General features: G+C 40.3%; 1 protein-coding gene across 1 annotated transcript; it reads left to right on the plus strand.

The window, feature by feature from the left end:
• The first annotated feature begins 279 nt into the window (after positions 1–279).
• LOC110716345 (annexin-like protein RJ4) lies at positions 280–2,903 on the plus strand. The gene is made up of 6 exons (XM_021894967.1): positions 280–498; positions 1,138–1,283; positions 1,506–1,718; positions 1,822–2,043; positions 2,267–2,350; positions 2,453–2,903. The coding sequence occupies exons 1-6, from the start codon at positions 426–428 to the stop codon at positions 2,657–2,659; spliced, it is 945 nt and encodes a 314-aa protein (XP_021750659.1). The 5' UTR covers positions 280–425; the 3' UTR covers positions 2,660–2,903.
• The last annotated feature ends 20,765 nt before the right edge of the window (positions 2,904–23,668 follow it).

A 23,668-nucleotide genomic window follows, 5' to 3' on the forward strand; every position in this document is an offset into this window, starting at 1 on the left:
TAATTATATTGTTTTATTATTAAATTACTATACTAGTCACATTTCAAACGACCACAATAAAAACATTAGTATATTACGGAGTAATTTTTTTTTTTTTTTGAATAAATATTACTGAGTAATTTGGTTCAACGGAATAATAAAGTGTGAAACTATCTAGTCAAACTTCACGAGATAAACACGTAGAATTGATAGAAAACAAAGAACAATACTTTTCTTGACATCACATAATTAATTTCAAAACATTATAATAAGAGTTTTCAGACAATCAGGTTACCAACTCAATTATTACATGTATAGTGTAATTGGGGACCCTTTTCTTTTATTTAAGAGCGACTTGATCTATCTATCTATTTGCAGTCTTCTATTGCATTCATTCAAATAATCAAAATCTTTTGAAAAAAAAGTGTCAATTTTGCAAAATTACAATGGCTACCCTCGTTGCCCCTGATCATGCTGATCCCATTGCTGATGCTGAAGCTCTTAGAGCTGCTTGTGAAGGTAAATCATCACCATTGATTTTAATTATAATCGTCATCATTTTTATTATTATCATCATCATCATCATCAATTCATCATTTACATTATGTTAATTACGTGTTATCTTTTCTTTTGATGTGTTTTTTAACTCTGTTTTAATGATTTTGATTTCTCTGTTTTGTGGGGTTTTATCATTTCATTCTTAATTTTGATCTTAATTTTTTTGGGGGTAAGGATAGCCGCAAGGGCAAATGATGTAGACGGGATTTGATATTTTGATCTCATATTTAAGTACCGCCCCTCGAGACTTCAATCAATTAAATTAATTGATTATCCACATTTTGATCTTAATTGCGGTCCTATGAACTAAATGCATAACTTGATTAAAGCTTCTTAAGCTGTTAATTGTTAATAGCATTTGATCTTTACATTTGCTACATTGACTTTTTATTGCTACTTTGATATTTGTTAGCCCACCCCAAATCATTTTGGGACTAAGACTTTGTTATTGTTGTTGTTGTGATCTTTGTTATGTCTGAAGCTTAAGTTGACTTTATTTTTATACATCTTATTCTAATTAAAAGGGATTACTTGATGATTAATTATAATCAAAATGCTAATTAATGAAGATGGATTGATTAATATGTTTGGGAAATACAGGATGGGGAACTAATGAGAAGGGAATTATCGAAATCATCGGTCACAGAACTGCAGCCCAGTTGAAACTGATTAAGGAAGCATATGAAGAGATGTACAGTGAAAATCTTATGAAGCGATTTGAGAAAGAGCTTTCTGGTAACTTTGAGGTATAAATTATAAGACCATTTTGTTACTCGCACTCTTCATGTGTTAAGAGTCTTGACACTACGACATTTCATTTTAGGCCACAATCATGTAACATTTTCAAAAAAATAACCGAGTGTAACACTTGGACACGTACCTATGTCTGACACTTAACATGGATGTGGCCCATTATTTCGAAACAATGAGTATCTAGTAGCTCTAAACCTTGCTTTTATGTAATGTAGAAAGCAGTATACCGATGGATGTTGGACCCATGTGACCGAGAGGCAGTTCTAGCTCATAATGCTTTGAAGGAAAAGAAATTCGGAGTTATCATTGAAATTTCATGCATCCCATCTTCTGATGAACTGTTGGCAATCAAGAGAGCTTATCAAGCTCGATACAAGCATAGCTTGGAAGAAGATGTTGCTTCTCATTTCTCCGGTGATCTGCGCAAGGCAAGTCCTTGGATCCTAACCATTGATCATATTGAGTTGGCTAGCTATTGATGTCTTTAGATTGTCATAACTAACAATATTGTAATGTTGAATGTTAGTACAGCTGCTACTTCTGCTGGTTAGTGTTTACAGGTACGACTCATATGAGACTGAAGTCACAGACCCAAAGTTGGTCGAGGCAGATGCTAAAATTCTTGAAGATTGCTTCAAAGATAAGGAATATAACCATGATGAGGTCATTAGGATCCTGACTACGAGGAGCAAGGCTCATCTCGTTTCAACTTTCTTTCGCTATGATAATATCAGTGGCACTCCCCTTGTTGAGGTAAATTAAACTAACAATCATTGACTTGTGAGTTGTGACAGCATTCCTAATTAAACTTTGTGAACTTATATGAACTTGTTTGAATAAATTTTTGTTGTGAGTTGAACTTGAGTAGCCCTTATATAAACTTAGCGGTCTTTGAACTTATTTACTTAGTGTTTTCATATCAAAATTGGTCTTAAGGAGATAATCTAATGCATTTAATTTGATCTGGTCTCCACAGGTTTTGGATTCTGATAAGGAATTTGTCGTAGCACTTCAAGCTGCTATTCGATGCATCAAGTGCCCTCAGGAGTACTTGGAGCAGGTAGCTAAATATTCTACATTTGCTAATCTCTGAAAAATTTAAGTGTTTTCATGTTCAAAAGAAATTGTTTCTGATTATGTGTCTGAACTCTGAATTAATTAGGTTCTGACTGACGCGCTAATGAAGCATGGAACTGATGAGGATGCACTGACTAGAGTCATAGTTACAAGGGCTGAGAAGGATTTGGGAGAGATTAAGGAGCGATTCCACCAGAGGCACAGTAAGACTCTTGAGCAAGTTGTGGCCAAGGAGACTCACTGGGACTACGAGCCCTTCCTCCTTGCTTTGCTCGGAAAGCAGGATCATTAAGCAAGATTAAACATATGACAGTATCAGTGTTATCATTGTTGTCGTCTCTGTTATGAGTGTGTATCTTTTCTTTTGGCTTGTTTTGTGGCCAATCTAAGCGGCTTTGATGTTGCTGAGAGATTTTATAAGGCTTTGTGCAGTCTATGTATTGCTACAAGGCTCTTTGTGCTATGTATTGCTGAGAATAATATCATTTGAGTGTTAATCCCTTCAATGAATTTGGCGTAGCATCAGTTAAATTTCAGATCTAAGAAATGAAGCTTTGGCATAAATTTCATATGAATAGTTGGAGAACAAGTATTAGCTGCACATCAGGATGCATATCAATCCTGATAATAGAAGCGTGGAGCTTTGCTATTCAGCAAACACCTGATAAGTGATAAACCAATTTGACCTTTAGACAAAAGAAACTCAAAGACAACCCACAGTAGCAAGTAAATGGCACCCTTGAAGGGTTGATAAACACATGCTATAACAGAAACAGCTTCAGCATGCCACTTACTGAAAAAACATTCAAAAATATACTACAAAAGAGCTAAATTATGTTTCACAATATTACAGATTACATTTTATTTTGTCAATTCAAGGCGGAATCGACAAGTGAGAAAAGCACACTGGTGTAAATATATGCGTCACATGACATTATATGTAGTCCAAGACAGAGATAGCTAAGCAGAGTGTATTCACCTAATAGGGGCGTTGAACAACAAAGCTGAAGTACAGCTTCAGGCATGGTTTTATACTTTTGTATTTTTTTAACCACTCAGTATTATCAAAGAAAAGTATGAATTAAACACAAAGCATAAAACGAAAGTTTCTATAAAGGTTGCAACAACTAGTATCCACTATCCAGTATTAACTGTAATGAATATACAACACTTCAATATCTGTTCTATGTTCTTTTCCTTCTGTCACTATCCAGTATCTTTGCATTAGCTTTCCCAAGTTCTTTTAAGTATGCATTGAAGTCTGTCAGCTGAGACGAACACTACAAGAGGGGGGTGGATTGTATGTGAGTTCCTATTGACTACTTTTGCGGAATAAAAAATAGAATGTAAAGGAACTTACAATGCACACAGTATTTTACGAGGAAACCTTTTCGGGTCCAACTGGAAGTAAAACCTCGACTCTTCTAAGGGATTTCCATAACCAAACCACTTCACTATAATAGGGCAAACACACAAGTTACAACCTATTATACTCAGACCTTTATTCACAAGTTCCAGACTGAACTTGCTACGCAATAGGACCCTATCCTACCCAATCTAAGTCTCACACTTAGATTCACTCGTACTCTCTAAATACTACCTCTCAGCTTCACACTAGAACCCTACACACCTGTATGCAAAGTATATTTCACACACTCACCCAAGAACCCAACCAATACAAAATACTCGACTCCTAGTATATGAGAAAGGTAAGCTACGCATGAAACCCAAAACTAATATGACAAAGTTATAAGCTTGGTAAACTTACACAATTAAAGCACAATTCGATTTCTTCACGCATAAACTCACATAAAACTATGAAATGAGATTTCTACTATTTATACAAGACTAGCTTGTATATGAAGTAGGGTTTTCAAAAGATAAAAATGTAAAGTTACCAAAATCTCAAAAACACGGTTTTTAAGTAAATCCGTTTAGAAGAAAATCTTTTTGGAAAACTTATCAAAGATAGATTATCATCAAATAATATCTTTTGATAATCAGTTTTTAAGATATAAATCTTTTTAGAAAATCTTTTGGGAAATTCTCTTTGGTGAACTCCAATTTTTTAAATTTCTAAGTGGTAAACATTCTTAAAATTTATTGTCAATGGTAAACCTTAATTAGCTAGCCTAATGCATTGGTAACATTATTGATGATTTTATGTAATTATTTGGCTAACCCTAGTTAATTGCAACACTAATGACTAATCTAACCTCATAAAATAAAATTAATTAAATAATTATTTAAAATAATAATAATAATAATAATAATAATAATAATAATAAACCAAACTCCTCCCTTACCCCACCTAGCCACCACCAGCAGCTCCTCCCTCTGTCGGCGGCCAAGCGCCCCACCATTTCGACATCCAGCCCACCCCTACCCTCGCCGGCACCGGTGACCCATCCCCCCTACCCTCTAAACCCACCACTCGCGCCGGTGACCCATCCCCCTACCCACCACCCGAAACTCCCAAATACCCAACCCCAAACCTTACTCAACCCTCCCCCACCACGTTAAAACCCAAATCCGGCCCTTTCCCACCCTCAAAACCCTGGGCGACGAAGTTTCGAGGGTGGGGGAGGGCCTGATTCGAAGTTTGAAGTGGTTGGGGGAGGGTTTTTTACGGGTTTCGGGTTGGAGATTTGGGGGTTTTGGTTTTCTGGTGGTTTTAGGTAGGGGAGGGGGAGGCTACGTCGCCAGCCAACAGGGTGGGGAAGGCCAAGCGTCTCCGACTAGAAGGTGGCGCCTGGACGCCGGCAAGGAGAGGGTTGCCGCCGGTGGTTAGGGGGTCTGGGAGGAGTTTGGTTTTTGGTTATTTTTTTTGTTTTTTTTGTAAATGGTTGAGTGTAGTAATTAGGGGCTTCTTAGTCATTTCGATTTTTTTTAAAATTTATTAGCTAACCATGATTAAAAAAATCAATTAATTATATCAATAATGTTACCAATGCATTAGTAAAGCTAATTAAGGTTTTCCATTGATAATAAATTTTAAGAATGTTTACCACTTAGAAATTTAAAAAGTTGGAGTTCGCCAAAGAGAATTTCCCAAATCTTTTCTTAAAAACTTGTATTTTTTAACTTTCCTCTTTTAATTATATTTGCCAAGCACTTTGCCATGCTTCTAATAGGTTTCACGCGTAAACATACTCAACATATTTACAGCAAATCTAAAAGATAAAATCTTAACTAAATTAATTTGCTGTGTCAATATTCTATAATCATAGGATACTTGGGCTTCACGCAGTCCAGAACTAAGTTCATGTTGTCACTTGCACTCTAGTTCTGAACTGGAACTTCGCAGGCCAAGTTCTTCCAGAACTTGCTGTCTTCAACGCAGACCAAGTCAACACCTTAACTTGCCGTCTTCAAGTTCCTGTTAGGGAATTTAGTTCTTATTAGTGAACTCTTCTTCTATCTTGTTTAACCTTCCTTAGGAGCCTCTTCATGCCTTCTTAGATTAGGCTACTCTTCCACCTCCAAGGTCCACTTCACCTGTTCTAGTTATACACTTAGAGAAACCTTTATTAGTCGAAGTTTGCTTGAGTTTAAATTCATCAACATCAAAACATTTAAGCTTCAATAAAGTCAAATACTCTGGTCGTGTTGGCAACCCGTAAAATTAACTAGAGCTATTGTGGTAGAAATTATACATTCACTAACTTGAAAATAGAAAAAATTAATTAAAAAATGGAAGAAGTATTATTAACAATTTCCCACAATAGTGCTAGAATAAAAAAAAAAAATTTACATTGTGCGTTGATTTGGAAACTAATTCCCTAGATATTGTCCATGTAGGATCGGTGTTGGGTGTGATTTTTTTTATCCCACCTTAAAACCGCTAATGACAATAACAATTATAGCTTTAAAACCGCTACTGTTATTAGCGGTTTCAGAAAAGAGACCGCCTATTTCAATAAACATGTCTCTTTTCTTCCGGAGATAAAGAGACCTGTCAATAAAAAAGGAAGTCTCTTTTCTGAAATCATGTCTTAGAAAATAACAGGAAAGAGAGCGGCCACATTATTACTGTTAAGTTCAAAGAGACCTAATTTCATTAATAACGGGTCTCTTTGCTTTTTTTTTAAAAAATAAAAAAACCGCTAGCAACATTAGTGGTTTTAAGCCCAACCAAATACCAATCCTACATGGACGGTATTTTGGGAATTTGTTTTTAAATGGATGTATAGTGGGAATTTGTTCTTGTATAACGGGTGAATTTTTTGTGATTGGAAAGTTTAAACTCCCTCTATTCGAACGATTTCCCTTAATATTGTTGAAAAAGAAATAAATTCCCATTATGCTTCATTTAAAAAACAAATTCCCAAAGTACTGTCCAAGTATGATTGATTTTTGGTTCAACTTAAAACCGCTAACGGTATTAGCGGTTTTGCAATTTTTTCAAATAAAGTCAAAGAGACCTGTTTTTATTTAAATGCGGTCTCATTGAACTTATTAGTGTAATTGTCAGCGCTCTCTTTTCTTGTTGTGGGCTAAGAATTAACAAGGACGAAAGAGAACTGTTTTATCAGTAGGCGGTCTCTTTGAAATTGTCTTTTGCAGACTAAGGCTTGTGAATTAACCAAGGACACAAAGAGACCTGTTATTGTTAGAGGCGGTCTCTTTTTCAAAACCGCTAATGATAATAGCGGTTTTAAGTTGAACCAAAAGTAAAAAAAATCAGTTCCCAACATCGATCCTACGTGGACACTATGTAGGGTTATCTATACTAATTTATTAAAAGGCGTTTATAAAAACGTCCATATGCCACGTAGATCCTTTTATAATATGCTAAGTCACTTCACAAATACTTCATGATGCCACATCACCTACCCAATATCTCTTTATGCCACATCATCACCCAAGCAATCCACATTACTTCATACTTGTATATAAAAATATAACTAGTGAATGACCCCAGGCGGTCCCCGGGTTGCTACTGTTGTAGGCATACAATCGATAATTTTTTTAAAAAGGTTTTCAAAACTGCAATTGTTATTGTCAAACCAAAATTGAATTATTCTTTGAATATTATTTTTTTATTTTTATTTTTTAATTAAACCTTGTGGTTTGCATTTATATCAATTTTTTTCCATACAAATAACATAGTTGATATTGGCTTAGATGGTTAAATAGCCATATGTGTTATAACTTATAAGAGGTTGAGGGTTCGAACCTCCTTATCCTTCGGCTATTTCACCAAATGCCACTGAGTACTTAAAAAATTCACCAAATGCCATCGAGCTTTTAAAAAATTCACCAAATGCCATTAATGACTAACGGCCGTTAACTCCGTTTGTCATTAAGATTAAATCATGCCATGTGTCATGATAAGATTGGTTCATTTTAATTATTTATTCTAATTAATAAAAATAATACTTTTCCTTGATTTTCGTGGCAAAAATTGCTCGGGTATAGTTTGGGGGTCATTTTGAACCTTTATGGAAACAAATTAAGCTCAAAATTAACAAAAAAATAACGTAAATGCTCCGTTTAGTGTTTTGAAAAATATTTCGATCAGCGTGTCATTATTTTTTAACCATCAAAATTGATCGGGTAAGGTTTTGAGGGTCATTTTGATCCTTTATGGATAAATTAAGCTCATAATTGGCAAAAAAAAAAAACGTAAATGCTCCGTTTTACGTGTCCAAAAATATTTCGATTAGCGTGTCATTATTTTTTAACCAGGAAAATTGATTAGGTAAGGTTTAGGGGGTTATTTAGACCCTTTATGGGTTCAATTTAAGCTCGGAATTGACAAAAATATAATATATATGCCCCGTTTTGAATGTCGAGATCGTAATTTTTTTTCGAGAAAAATGTGAAACGGGGTATTTACGTCATATTTTTTTGCCAATTTTGTGTTTAATTTGTATTCATAAAGGGTCAAAATGACCTCCAAAACCTTACCCAAACAATATTCGTCACGAAAATTGGAAAAAAGTATTAATTTTATTCATTAAAATAAATAATTATTGTGTATTAATTTTAAAAAGTAATGGCATTTGGTGAAATAATTTTCCAAAGTAATGGCATTTGGGGAAGTAAGAATTGCATTAGCGAAAAACTAACGTTGATGGCATTTGGTGAATTTTGTAAGTAATCAATGGCACTTGGTGAAATAGTCGTCTTATCCTTATGTTTTTATATGGACTAATGTTAGTTGCTTGGGTGATGTAGCATTGTTTGAGTGATGATGTGGCATCATGAGATGTTGGGAAGATGACATGGCTTAACAAAATTGGAGCTACGTGGCACATCGACGTTTTTAAGAACACCTTTTAATAGATTAGTATAGATGTTAAGGGGATTTGAACCCTCAACCACTTATAACAAAGGTGACTTATTAACCATTTTAGCCCATTATCAAGCATGTTATAAATATTAAAAAAAAATATACATAAGTGCAAACCACATGATTTAATTATTAAAAAAAAAAATTCATTCAATAATATCGATTTTGTTGAGGGTAAAAATACCCCGTATACGTGGACCAATCCCACAGTGACACGTGGCCCAATTATGGGGTGATACGTGTCACCACGGGAAGATGCCACGCAATCAAGAGTTCTTAAGGTCTTAGGCCAATCCCATAGTGACACGTGGCCCAGTCATAGGGTCACACGTGTCACCACGGGAGGATGCCATGTGTCTAGGCAAAGTGATCCTTCTAATAATCAGCACGCCAAAAAGCCCTAACAATGTCAGGCCCAAATCCCGAGAGATGACGCTGAAAGCCGCAAAACGGCGCCTCCAGAGGGGCACGTGGCATTCGCTGATTGCGCAGCCAATCACGTCACGCAAATCTAGGGTATAAACCCTAGAGAGGTGCACAAATCCCACCCCTATAAATACCCCAATCATTTATGATGGGAGGGGGATTTTTCAGACAAAATAAAAGACACAGAGCATTAAATAAGCTCCAACTTCTCTCTACTTTCTCTCTCTAGCCTTTTCCGTTATGATCACTGACTTGATCGTCGGAGGCGAATATTCCGTTGAACGGAATATTCGTGGTTTTGCAGGTGGGACCAACGTATTGCCAGCAAAGCGTGACCAGTATCCCAGGAGATCCAAAAAGGACCCGAAACATTTGGCGTCGTCTGTGGGGATCGAACCCACGACCACGTGGTTAATCCTCTAATAGCCACATTTGAAGAAGCTGATGATCCTCCTGTTGCTGCAGACGGCGTCTGTGGGGATACTCGTATGTTATGGCGATAGACGGTCAAACACCTAATCCAGGCGAGGATGGACATTTAGAGGATATAATCCCTACGATCCGTACTAGCAATCCTCTAATAGCCACATTTGAAGAAGCTGATGATCCTCCTGTTACTGCAGCCTCTCTTAAGGCCGCGCTTAACAAACTCAGAAAAGAGATTGAAAACGGAGCCTCTACCTCTAGGCAGCCGCCCAGGAGAGAGGAACAGAGGGCTCCAAGAAAGACACACAGCAAAACAGTCCATGCAACGGACGCTGGAAATACTCCATTTCGAAGGCCGACTGGAAGGTCCCCAAGAGTACCGCGGACTAATTTCTCTGACTTGCTGGCGAAAACGCAGTCGGTTGGGGGGAGAGGTAGACAGCCTCGAAGAGAGGAGCCTGAGCCATCCAGACGATGGAAGGACGCAAGGGATTACCTTCGGCATAAGCAACGGGAGCGCGCCGCCTACTCTGACACGGCCTCAACCCCGACAATGCCGGATGATTTTTCGCATCATTCTCTTTCCCAGCAAACCAACACGGCCATCTCCAGTGGAAGTCAGGCAGTTCGCACCCCAACTCCTATTCCAGTCTTTCATGCTCCAACTCTTGTTCCGGCTCAATCACTGCAATATCAACCTCAGGGGTTCAATGGCTTGATGCAGCCAAACCCCCAGGCATACGGCCAATATGGGCCATATGGGCAGGTGTACGGACAAGGTCCCTATCTGACTGGACCGTCCGTGCAACCGCAACCCATTGATTGGCAGATGCGCCTACTTACTCTGGGAGATAAGCCGCCCCCGTTTTCGCAAGATATCCTAAATGCCCCTCAGCCACCAAAAGTGAAGAGTGTACTTGTGGGAGCCTATGATGGCACGGGCAACCTAGAAGAGCATATCACCTCGTACAGGAACCTGATGTACTTGCAAAGTGTAGATGATGCTACGTGGTGCAAATGTTTCTCGGCCACTGATAGGCTTATCGCGTACCTAACAAAAATAACCTAACTATTCCTTCTAACTGTGTAGTAGGGCAAGTAAGGATCGAATCCCAAGAGACTATGGTTCATTCAATTAATCAGACTCAATTAATCACTAAGCACGTGACCAATCAATAATGGATGATAATAATCAACTAATTTATTAAATAACACAATTAACTAGAGGAAATATTAATCAATAAACTAAAGCATCCAAGATCAAGCATCACCACGATTATGATTGATAAACTAATAAATCTACCCCCAATATATAAATCAATTGACAAGAAGAAAAGCAATCCCTAATAATAATACCAAAGGTCTCTTCCGAGTTATCAATGGCTTCCCAAATTAACTATCAAGCCTACTTCCGTGGAATCAAGCGAATAAGGGACATTAAACACCATGCCTAGATTCCTAATTATTCAATCATCTACTTCCGTGATGATCTTCAAACCCTTAATTGAAATAACCTAATCCCGTTAATACCCAACTTCCGTTGCAATAAGAACAAAGGGATGATAACAATACTAATTATCCCTAATCTAGTATTGGCATAAACACAATCAATTAAGCATGTCAATTGGGATTATTATTGGGGAATTTAAAGATCTACTTTATACATCAATCATAATCGGGCTTAGCAAGATCCCGGATTAAGGAAACTACTCACAAATCATAATTAAATCAAAAACAAGATCTAATAGAGAACACATAATTAAAGAACTATAAAATAAATAAAAGAGATGGAAAGTAAGAAATACCAAATACTTCAATTGATGATCTTGAATTCTTGAGGAACAATTAATAAAACTAGGATTAAAGATTGAAATTGCTTAAGAAAATAAAACTAGGGTTCTTGAGAGTTTTCTAGGGCTTAAGGAGAAAACTAATGAAAAACTAACTGTCTAAAAGTTAATTACAAAAGGGTATTTATACCCCCAAAAGATAATATTTCGGAAAAATAAGAAAATACGCGTTCTTGAGCTTTGCCCGGTCTGACCGGGCGGACCTCGCCCGATCGGGCGGAGGAAGGCTGCGTAAAATACGACAGTTTTCCTTCTTTGCCCGGTCTGACCGGGCGAACCTCGCCCGGTCAGGCGCGCGTAACACGTTTCCAAAATTGCATCTCATAACTTGATTTCTTCATCGCCCGGTCTGACCGGGCGAAGCCTGCCCGATCGGGCGCGCGTTGCACCGTTCAGAATTGGGCTTCTTCCTGTGAACTCCTCATTGCCCGGTCTGCCCGGGCAAGCCATGCCCGGTCGGGCATTCCACATAAATTGCAGTTCTTGGCTATCAACTCTTCCGAATCTACTAAAAACACGTCCAATTGCCTAGAAACGCTTCATATTCCTGAAAAGCTTACTAAAACAATCGAATACACTAAAGAAGAGATTGTTAGCAAGAAATAGCTCCGTAGAGCTCAAAACCATGTAAAATCATGCAATCAAACCGGGGAAAACCATTGTATAAAACACGTATATCAAATTCCCCCAAGCTAAACCTTTGCTTGTCCCTAAGCAAAGCAATGAATAAATAAATCAATACTTCACCCCAAAAGCAATTCAAATCAATAAATACGATTAAAGGTAAACTCGACAGTTATGCATCAAAGTCAACCAATCAAATCCATCTAACTACTCATCCTGTCTGACAATGGTCAAATAGAGCAAACCACAAGAGCATATAGAATTCAAGACTAGTGTTCACACACTCAACTCTCATTTATGTGGCGAGTAAAAGATATACTCGATCGCTCTCCATCCAACTCCTTTAAATGTGAACAATGCCCTCCCAAACTCACGCACTCGTGTGTTTTAAGAAAACAAGCACTCAACCTAGCAGTCGACTCGAAATATATCAAATCATTCTTTGCATTGGAAAACAACTAATTTCACATTCACACAACTCCATGCACAAAGGTCAGAAGGTCTTCAAAGCTTGTAATGTAAGGCTAGGGTAAAAGGTAGGAAATATTTGGGAAAATGTAAGAGTAAAGCTATGCTTAAGGGAGCCAAAATCCTAATAAATAAAACCAAGGTCAAAATAAATTAATGACCAAATCATCTCCAACACAACTCAACTCTACCAAAAATTCACCAAACATCCAATTATATTAAAAATTTCCAACACTTAAAATTTCACTCATATATACAAAATATAAAATTATAGAACTTGAGTGAACAAACAAACTTTGAACTCTCTTTTTTTTTTTCTTGAGCAGCCTTCAATTAGAACACTTGAACATTGAAACAATTTTTTTTCTTTTGCTCTTTCTTTTTCTTTTTTTTATCTCACATTGGAATTTTTTTTTCTTTGCACAATAAATTTTCAATTTTTTTTCAATCCACAACAATAAGAACAAATAAAAAACTTCTCAAATCCACCCAAAATTGTGCAAATTACATGCACACTACAACTCCCTCACCTCACTCACTATTAGCTCCCCCAAGCCAAGCTTGGGACTAGTAACCAATGGGGCTTAAATAGGCTTGTAATGTGGCAAAATAAACAATAAAAGGGCACAAGCAACAACATGGGTAGCAAGAAGGGAACAAATGTATCTAATATCGTCTGAAGGCCACCTAGAGGAACAAATGCCTTCGTCCTCCTCAATGTGCATATTAATGAGTCATGCAAACGTTACTCAAAGTTATAAACCAATACTCAACTTCATTGACATACCAGGAACTAACACACATTCCTAACCAAATCAACTAGTCAAGCACTATATTCACAAGTAGTTGGGCAAAATTGACTCATGTTAAGACATCCAAGCAATCAAACATCAAATCATGGCTAACCTATCCACAATACTCGTCATCATATACCAAGAATTAAAACAATTTTCATGAATGGGGCACAGGGAAGCATGATTTATTATTCATTGGATCGTATTTTTTGTATGTTTTTTTTCTTTTTCAAAGCAATAAAATCTAACCTAGAAAGCAATAAAATCTAGACTATGAAAGAAATAAAACTAAACTGAATACGTCAAAAAACAAAAAGAGAGAGAAAAGAAAGATACCTTAATCCAAAAATCTCCCCCAAGCCAAAATCAGACAATGTCCTCATTGTCTTAAAGGGAAGCTAGTAGTCAAGGCGACTACTACTTATCATCATCACCACAACAATGTCACCAAAGCCTCGAGGATTTCAATGCATCTCTTTGGAACAAATTTGGGCAAGAATGAAACAAAGTGTTAGTGGGAAAAATATAAAAATTGAGTTATGCGTACTATTCTGATCATAACTTTTTTTGTATAAATTATAATGCAGTGATTCTAATTGTGTTGGAAAGTAGACTTGAAGAGCTTTCCAACGATAGGTCACACGCAAAAATCCGATAAGAAACGTAAAAGTTACGGCCTGTTGAACTTGAGCAGTTTTGCTGATCCGTACGCGCGCCCGATCGGGCGAGCTCTGCCCGAGCGAACCCGAGTACAATCCAGCTTTCTTCTCCTTTAAAATCGAAACCTTTCTAGATCAAAACCTACACATATAGAAACTCCCACAAGAATAAAATATCCTCTCCTTACCTCTCTAAAATAAAACAAACGAAAACACAAAAATTAGAAAAGACTAAAATAAAAATAATGAAATACGGGTTGCCTCCCGTAAAGCGCTAGTTTATCAAGGTCTTAAGCTTGACCATTCTCCTTCCATCAGAAGAACTTAACGCCTTGAGTAACTTATCATACGCTCCTGCAAACATTTCATTAAGCACTATATAGGGCTCAATTGCAAGCACAGTAATCCTTACATAGAAAAGATTAGGAGCACACAAAGAAAACTCAAGGTAAAAAGAAAAATCAAAAGAAAAAGATGAAGATACACCACAACCTTCTGCTTCCTCCGCTAAAAATTTAGAATTAATAGAACGAACATGGAGGTAGTCTTGTTCTGTATCATCACCCAATAACGACTCTATTATTTTACGCTCACGAATAAGTTCATTACCAAAGGAAAAAGAATTTTCAACCATTGGTTCTACAACCAATGACTTTTCAACCAATGGTTCTACAACTAATGATTCTTCTTCTATTGGAACCAATGATACCTCAACCACTGATTCTATAACCAATGACTCTTTAACCATCGGTTTTTCAACAAATGATTCTTCCTCCGACGTATTATACAAATTATGATAATATTCATCATGAATCCTCCAATAAATTTCATTTAGAACAAACTGTTTTTCAGAATAATCATATACGAATGGAAAGATTCTAAAATCATCCGGAGCTCGAACAAAATACTCACTATAAGGGCAATCAGGGTTTTCATGATAAAGATAATAACAAGAACAATGGCCAGATGCAAGACGTGACAATAAATCATCCATCTCCAAGGCATGTATATCATCAACTCATAAGATAAAAAGAAGTTAATAATAGCCAAAGCAACAAACCAAAAGCTTAGCAAAAAAAACGAATCACAAATAATTAGATGAAAACCGTTAGTCCCCGGCAACGGCGCCAAAATTTGATAGGCTTATCGCGTACCTAACAAAAATAACCTAACTATTCCTTCTAACTGTGTAGTAGGGCAAGTAAGGATCGAATCCCAAGAGACTATGGTTCATTCAATTAATCAGACTCAATTAATCACTAAGCACGTGACCAATCAATAACGGATGATAATAATCAACTAATTTATTAAATAACACAATTAACTAGAGGAAATATTAATCAATAAACTAAAGCATCCAAGATCAAGCATCACCACGATTATGATTGATAAACTAATAAATCTACCCCCAATATATAAATCAATTGACAAGAAGAAAAGCAATCCCTAATAATAATACCAAAGGTCTCTTCCGAGTTATCAATGGCTTCCCAAATTAACTATCAAGCCTACTTCCGTGGAATCAAGCGAATAAGGGACATTAAACACCATGCCTAGATTCCTAATTATTCAATCATCTACTTCCGTGATGATCTTCAAACCCTTAATTGAAATAACCTAATCCCGTTAATACCCAACTTCCGTTGCAATAAGAACAAAGGGATGATAACAATACTAATTATCCCTAATCTAGTATTGGCATAAACACAATCAATTAAGCATGTCAATTGGGATTATTATTGGGGAATTTAAAGATCTACTTTATACATCAATCATAATCGGGCTTAGCAAGATCCCGGATTAAGGAAACTACTCACAAATCATAATTAAATCAAAAACAAGATCTAATAGAGAACACATAATTAAAGAACTATAAAATAAATAAAAGAGATGGAAAGTAAGAAATACCAAATACTTCAATTGATGATCTTGAATTCTTGAGGAACAATTAATAAAACTAGGATTAAAGATTGAAATTGCTTAAGAAAATAAAACTAGGGTTCTTGAGAGTTTTCTAGGGCTTAAGGAGAAAACTAATGAAAAACTAACTGTCTAAAAGTTAATTACAAAAGGGTATTTATACCCCCAAAAGATAATATTTCGGAAAAATAAGAAAATACGCGTTCTTGAGCTTTGCCCGGTCTGACCGGGCGGACCTCGCCCGATCGGGCGGAGGAAGGCTGCGTAAAATACGACAGTTTTCCTTCTTTGCCCGGTCTGACCGGGCGAACCTCGCCCGGTCAGGCGCGCGTAACACGTTTCCAAAATTGCATCTCATAACTTGATTTCTTCATCGCCCGGTCTGACCGGGCGAAGCCTGCCCGATCGGGCGCGCGTTGCACCGTTCAGAATTGGGCTTCTTCCTGTGAACTCCTCATTGCCCGGTCTGCCCGGGCAAGCCATGCCCGGTCGGGCATTCCACATAAATTGCAGTTCTTGGCTATCAACTCTTCCGAATCTACTAAAAACACGTCCAATTGCCTAGAAACGCTTCATATTCCTGAAAAGCTTACTAAAACAATCGAATACACTAAAGAAGAGATTGTTAGCAAGAAATAGCTCCGTAGAGCTCAAAACCATGTAAAATCATGCAATCAAACCGGGGAAAACCATTGTATAAAACACGTATATCAGCCACTCTGAAAGGTGTGGCCCAGGATTGGTTCAACAGTTTACCGGCTGGTTGTATAAATTGTTTTACCACTCTTAGTTTGCTGTTCGTGGGAAATTTTTCATACAACATACCACCTCGAAAGACTAGCCTTAACTTGGCGGCAATCGTCCAAGAAAAAAATGAGGGCTTACGCTCGTACGTCCAGCGATTTAACCAAGAAAAAGCCCAAATTCATAATCTACCGGATGAAATGGCTTACTCAGAATTTCTCTGGGGATTAAGGCACAATGGTTTTAAATTTGACTTGGGAAGGAAAAAGATTCGGACATACGCAGGTGTTCTGCGGGAAGCCGAAACTTATATTGAGGCGGTGGACTTTTGTTCGTTTACAAAAGCAGAAGCGCCGGCCAAGGGGGCTGAGAAGAAATCTTCTCAGCAAGACTCGGCCGGCCAAAAGAAAGAAGGAAAAAAGAGAAAGGAAGTCTGGGTGGCTGATGGCCAGCCGTAGAAAACCAAGAAGGTCAAGGCGTACGAGCCCCAGTTTGAATTCAACAAGGACTGTTATTCTATCTTGATGGAAATCAAGGGTAAGTTTGAGTTTGAGAAGCCACAACCACTAAGAGGCCCGGCTCAGTATAGGAACAAGAACAAGTATTGTCATTACCACAAGGACGTGGGACATGACACAAATGATTGTATCAACTTGAAGAGACTGCTGGACAAATTGGCCGAGAAGGGCATGCTGAATTCATATGTGATGAAGTCCAAATTCACTTACACGCGGACAAACAACACGTCCGAGCAAAGACAGAAGAGTGATAAGAACAAAGATAAAGAGGATGATGGCAACAACACTGATTCGGGCTTTGTGGCCGTGATATCAGGAGGATTTGCCTCAGGCGGTCCCACTATGAGAGGGATCAAGCAGGATGCTCGGAACCTGGGAAAGGTGATGCAGATGGATTCAGTGAAGGCTGAACCCTTCCCCGAAGTAATCATTAGTGAGGCCGATCGGGGGGAGGTCAAAGCCTTGCACAATGATCCAATGGTATTCATTATGAAGATAGCCAATTTGAAGGTCGGACGAATATTGATTGACACGGGTAGCGCGACTGATATCATCAGCCTGGCCGCCTTGAAAAATCTAAGCTTCCCAGAGGATGCTCTCCAAGACATCACTCACCCGTTGGTCGGATCTGGGGGGAATGTCATCCACCCGGTGGGCCGGATAGATTTACCCGTCCGATTTGGGAAAAAAGGGGAAGGAAGAGATATGGTCGTCCGCTTCTTGGTTGTGAAAGAGCTTACTGGATATAATGTCATACTCGACCGTCCTACGCTGAATGCAGCAAAAGCAGTCATTGTGCCTCACCTAATGCTGCTAAAGTTTGAGAGGACGGACGGTAAAATAGGTACAATCCAAGGAAGTCAGAAGATGGCAAAGGAATGTAATCAGTTGGCGGTTAAGCCTACAGCGCACGGACCAAAATCGTCCGAGCCAAAAGAAGAAGGAACCTCACTCCCAACACACCAGGTCGGCCAGAAGCGTAAGGCGACCAAGATAGAGCAAGCATAGCAGCTAATGACTGTCGGTCGGCCAGAAGAGTTACGACCCCAGCCGGCCGGCAATCACCAGGATATAGTGCTCGACCCCGATCAACCGAATCGGACAGTCAGTGTGGGCACTATAGCTTTGGGTTTGCTTGGGGATGAGTTAATTCAATTATTGAGAGAGTTCAAGGATGTATTTGCGTTTGAGGTCGGCGAGATGCCAAGTATAAGTTCAGAACTGACTGTGCACAAATTAGCGGTAAATACGGCCGTTAAACCTGTCCGCCAGAAGAAAAGAAATCATGGAGAGGAAAGGAATCAGGCGGCCGCAGCTGAAGTTAAGAAGCTTCTGGATGCCGGTTTCATTCGGCAATGCTTTTACCCAGAATGGGTGGTAATGTGGTCCTTGTCAAAAAGCCGAATGGAACTTGGAGATTGTGCGTGGATTACACTGATCTAAACAAGGCATGCCCTAAAGATAGCTTTCCCCTACCCAAAATCGACCGGCTGGTTGATTTGACGGTCGGGCATGCCCTGATGAGCTTTATGGACGCATACTCCGGATTCCATCAAATTCCATTATGGGAAGAAGACCAGGAGAAAACGGCGTTCGTGACTGAGCAGGGGTTGTACAGTTACAGAGTCATGCCATTCGGCCTTAAGAATGCCCCAGCTACCTTTCAGCGACTTGTAAACACAGTCTTCAGAGATCAGCTCGGCCGGAATATGGAGGCGTATATTGATGACATGATTGTCAAGTCAAAAGAGCCGGCCGACCATTTAAAGGATCTACGAGAAACTTTTACCGAACTCAGGCGGCATAAGATGATGTTAAATCCAAAGAAATGTGTCTTTGGTGTTGAGTCCGGTAAATTTCTCGAATTTTTAATTGATCAACGTGGAATCGAGGCCAACCCTAAAAAAATCCAAGCTGTCTTGGACATGAAGTCACCAAGGACAATTAAAGAAGTCCAAAGATTGACCGGCTGTTTGGCCGCACTTGGTAGATTTCTGTCAAGATCAGGGGATAAGTGCCGCTATTTCTTTTAAACCATAAAAAAGAAAGCCATGTTTGAGTGGACAGAGGAAGCCGAGGAAGCATTTGTACAGTTAAAGGACCACTTACATACATTGCCTCGGGTTGTCAGTCCACTTAAGAGTGAGAAGTTGTTCATCTACCTTGCTATCTCAGAGCACTCCTTAAGTGTCGTCCTACTTGCTGAGCGGGACGGCCGCCAGATCCCTGTCTATTTTGTTAGCCACGTCCTACATAACGCTGAGCTAAGGTATCCCCCCATTGAAAAATTTGGCTTGGCATTGTACATGGCATCAAAAAAGCTGCGGCCATATTTCTTGGCACATTCAATTGTGGTCTACACAGACCAACCTTTGAAGAAACCATTTACAACGCTAGAGGCAAGCGGCCGTATGCTCAAATGGGCCTTGGAAATGAGAGGTTTGGATATTACATTTGAGCCAAGAAAAGCAATCAAGGGGAAAGCCTTTGCTGATTTTTTAGCTGAAATGACTCGGCCGGATCTTCAGACGGCCGGAGATCAAATCTGGAAAGTGTTCGTGGATGGCAGTGCGACAGCCACTGGTTGTGGTGCAGGTGTTATATGCCAGTCACATGAAGGAGATAAGTTTGAGTACGCCCTGAGATTCCAGTTTCAAGCCTCTAATAACGAGGCCGAGTACGAAGCCCTCTTGGCCGGCCTCAGAATGTGTAAGGCGGCAGGAGCGACAAAAATTGACGTGTGCTCGGACTCCCTACTTGTAGTTGGCCAGGTGAATGGAGACTTTGAGGAGAGGGAGCCGGCCATGGTAAAATACTTGAAGATTGTAAAAGAGGAGGCTGAGAGCCTAGACCATTTTACCCTGCAGCAGGTCTTTCGTTCGTCCAATCATCAGGCGGACGCCCTCTCTAAGTTAGCATCCTCAGCATCATGTGATACTCCCAGGTCAGTGTTTTAGGAAGTAAAAGAGAAGAGGAGCATTGATGTCGAGCCAGTACATGCAATTGATAGAAGCTCCACTTGGATGGACGGGATTATATCTTACCTTAAGGACAGATTACTCCCGGCCGATCCTAAAGAGAGCTGGCTGATGAAAAAGAGAGCGGCTTGGTTTGAAGTTAAGCAAGGGGAGTTGTTCAAAAAGGCATTTGTAAAGCCATACCTGAAATGCATCACTCCTGAGAGAGGGTATGATGTCTTGGATGATATTCACCAGGGGCAGTGTGGTTCTCACATTGGAGGACGAGCTTTGGCTGAAAAGGCTGCCCGCCTGGGTTACTACTGGCCGAGCTTAAAGTCGGACGCAATGGAAATGGTGAAGAAGTGTGACAAATGCCAGAGGTTCGCAACATTAATTCACCGACCCGCCAACAGCCTTTCAGCCATCAGTAGTCCGCTCCCCTTTGCCAAATGGGGGATGGACATCTTAGGACCATACACACCAGCGTCCGGCCAGAGGCGGTATGTGTTTGTAGCAGTAGACTACTTCACAAAATGGGTAGAGGTCGAGGCCGTCCGAGGCATCAAATGGACAGATGTTACAGCTTTCATATGGAAGAGTATCATTACATGCTTTTGCGTTCCCTAGTTTATGGTGTTTGACAACGGACCTCAGTTCGAAACGCCTCAACTCAAAAAATGGTTGGAAGACCAAGGCAGTTGGAAGACCAAGGCACAGCTCATTGCTTTGCTTCGGTCGGCCGCCCACAAGAAAATGGTCAGGTAGAGGCATACAATAAATTGATCTCCAATGGAATTAAGCGCAAGCTAGAAAAAGAAGGTGGCCTGTGGGCTGACGAATTGATTAATGTGCTGTGGTCCATACGAACCACGGCCAAAAGTTCCACAGGAGAAACTCCCTTCTTCCTAGTATATGGTGCTGAGGCGGTCCTTCCAATTGAAATGTACGAGCCCACTCTTAGGGTGATGCTATATGATGAAGCGGCCAATTGGGAAGCCATGAAGACCGCCCTAGACTTCCTTCCTGAATCTAGGGGCAATGCGGCGCTTAGACACGAAATCTATCGTCTTCGGATGACCAGGGCATATAATCGCCGAGTGTCAAAGCGGCCGATAAAATTGGGAGATTTGGTCCTAAGGAAGATGGAAGCGGTGGGGCGAGCAAAGGAGGATGGCAAGCTGACCCCAAATTGGGAAGGGCCTTATCGAGTTAGGGAGGAGGTCAGAGATGGGACTTACCGTCTTGAAGCCATGAACGACCGACCCATCCCGCGCACATGGAACACCGACAATCTGAAGAAATATTATGTTTAATTACTCAGCCAAAAAGCTGTGTATAGAGCTAGGTCTGTTGACCGAGAAATGTAAGCCGTACGGCCACGACAATGTAATGTTGACAAATTAATGAAAAAGTCAAACATTGTTATAATTATTTTTCCATTTTATTAATGCTTATTTGCACAGTCATAACTTATACGGATAGGCCGTGTAAAAGTTGCAAGTAGGTTACTTGCAACATAGCAACACGGTAGCAGAACAAAAATAAATTAAGTAAAATAAGAATGGGCAGCTTGATCCCAAAATTCACATGAATGCGTCCGCCCTAAATTAATGCGGACGATAGGGGTAAGGTACCCTGTGAAACCTACATAGTGGGGCAAGGGCATACCAAGGCATTCCAGCCTAGCCGAGCATGAAAATTTTAAGTTGAGATCACACTTGGAATTTCCTGAGTGCGTCCGAGCGATAGTTTCAACGGGAAAACTCAAATAAAGCCAATCGAACGGCCAATTTATGTGTTGATTCGGCGTACCACCTAGTCCAAGGGCAATCATTATTATGATTTGATTAACTTGGTAAAAGTCATACCACCTAAGGTACAAATTCTACCAAGCCAGTCAAATCACCCAAAGTATGGACTAGGCGAACGCCGAATAAAGGGGCATACCCCCCAATTGTACGAGGATATAAAAACAAGAAAAGTACGCGTATAAAAATGCAAAAAACTCGTCAAGTATGAACTATGCAAAGTGTGAAGAAGAATCATCAAACTCAAATTAATAAAAGGGCCGCTCAAAAGGCGGTAAAATATCTTACATAAAAACCGCCCAAAAAGGCGGTTGGAAAAGTCAAGAAAACTGTACATAAATATAGCTTAAAAGCAGAGAAAGCTGAAAGTCAGGGGGCGCCCGGGGCAGAAGCTGAATCAAGGACTAGGATGGGATCCTGAAGAGCTGCAGGAGAGGCGTCCTCAGTTGGCACCTTTATGCTCTCCGCTTCACCATCATTGCCGTCCGCCACCTGATTTTCCTCATCCTCTGAGGTTGTTGGTGTGGCGTCCAGTAGGCTGGCCAGCCTTCTTAGCCTCTTCCCTGAGGCAGACGAAGTTGAGGCGCTTAGTGAAGCGCTCTTGAAAATAGGTGGCCTCCCCATCCTCCACCATGAGCTCGAACGCTTCGAAGAAGAAACTCTTCAGCCGATCCTCAGCGTTCTGCTCAATGCGGACGACCTCGTCTGCGCTAGGGGCCCGAGGTGTCTTCAGCTGGAGAGTCAAGTCCTCAACGGACTTCTTCAAGGTCTCCACCTCGGCCCTCAGAGTGTCCGACTCGTCCAAGGCCTCCTTCAAGTGTTTTTGGGCAAGGCCACATCACTATGATGCTTTTTGGAGGCCTCGAACCCTGCCCTTCAGCGTTTTCCGTCCAGCAAGGCTTGGTCCCTCTCTTGTCTCATGGCCTCCCTGGCCAAGGACTCTTGCTTTAGGGCCTCCCCAAGCTTCACCAAATCTTCCGTCTGCCGCGCAGCCTTGTCGGACAGCGCGTTGATTTGGGTCTCAAAATAGCGATGCTGGACGGCCACCTCCCCAGTCACGGCATCCTGGGTCTTTTGAATCTGGGCCCAAGCATGCTTCAGCCGCTCGTTCTCCTTGTCCTTCCATTCCAGGAAGGCATTCAGCCGTAGGAAGAGCTGCGTACAGGGTAAATGTGTTTGAAAAATGCGCGAAAAATTGGCTAAGTCCATTTAAGGGAGAAAATTACCTCAGCGCTGCAATTGATCATAAGGCCGAGGAAGCCCTCATGAATTCCCCGCAGCTTATCTCGCTGCTCAGCAGGGACGGCCCGGCCATGGCCTCCCGCATCGCCTTCTTGTCCGCTCCAGTAAGGGACTGGCCGGGCAGCTTCATTTGAAGCTCCTCTGCAATGTCTGTAGGCGGACGTAAAGAGTTAAATGTAAAAAAAAAACAAAAAAAAAAGAGAGAGATCCAAAGTTATTGGAACTGACCATCAGAGAAGCTTGGAGGAGTTGGGAGGTTGAAAGTGAATGACGGGGGCGGCGCAGGCTCATTACTCTCCTCCCCCGTCCGGCCAGGCTGATCGCCGGCCGACTGATTGGCATCAAGCCAATCAAATTCATTGACTCTTTGGACGGGCGGAGTCACTTCTGGCCCGGTCGGTTTTGCCTGGGTCAACTTACCCCTATCGTCCGATTTCTCGGACCTAACATGATCCGGCATGGCGGCCGGATCTATGGACTTGGAGGCCCCGCTATCGCTCAGCCGGGGTTGTTCTCCTTTGGACTGTTTTGATACAGTCCGCGACGTCGTCTTGGCCGCAGAAG

The sequence above is a fragment of the Chenopodium quinoa genome, unplaced genomic scaffold (assembly GCF_001683475.1).
Source record: "Chenopodium quinoa cultivar QQ74 unplaced genomic scaffold, ASM168347v1, whole genome shotgun sequence".
NCBI classification, from domain to species: Eukaryota; Viridiplantae; Streptophyta; class Magnoliopsida; order Caryophyllales; family Amaranthaceae; genus Chenopodium; species Chenopodium quinoa.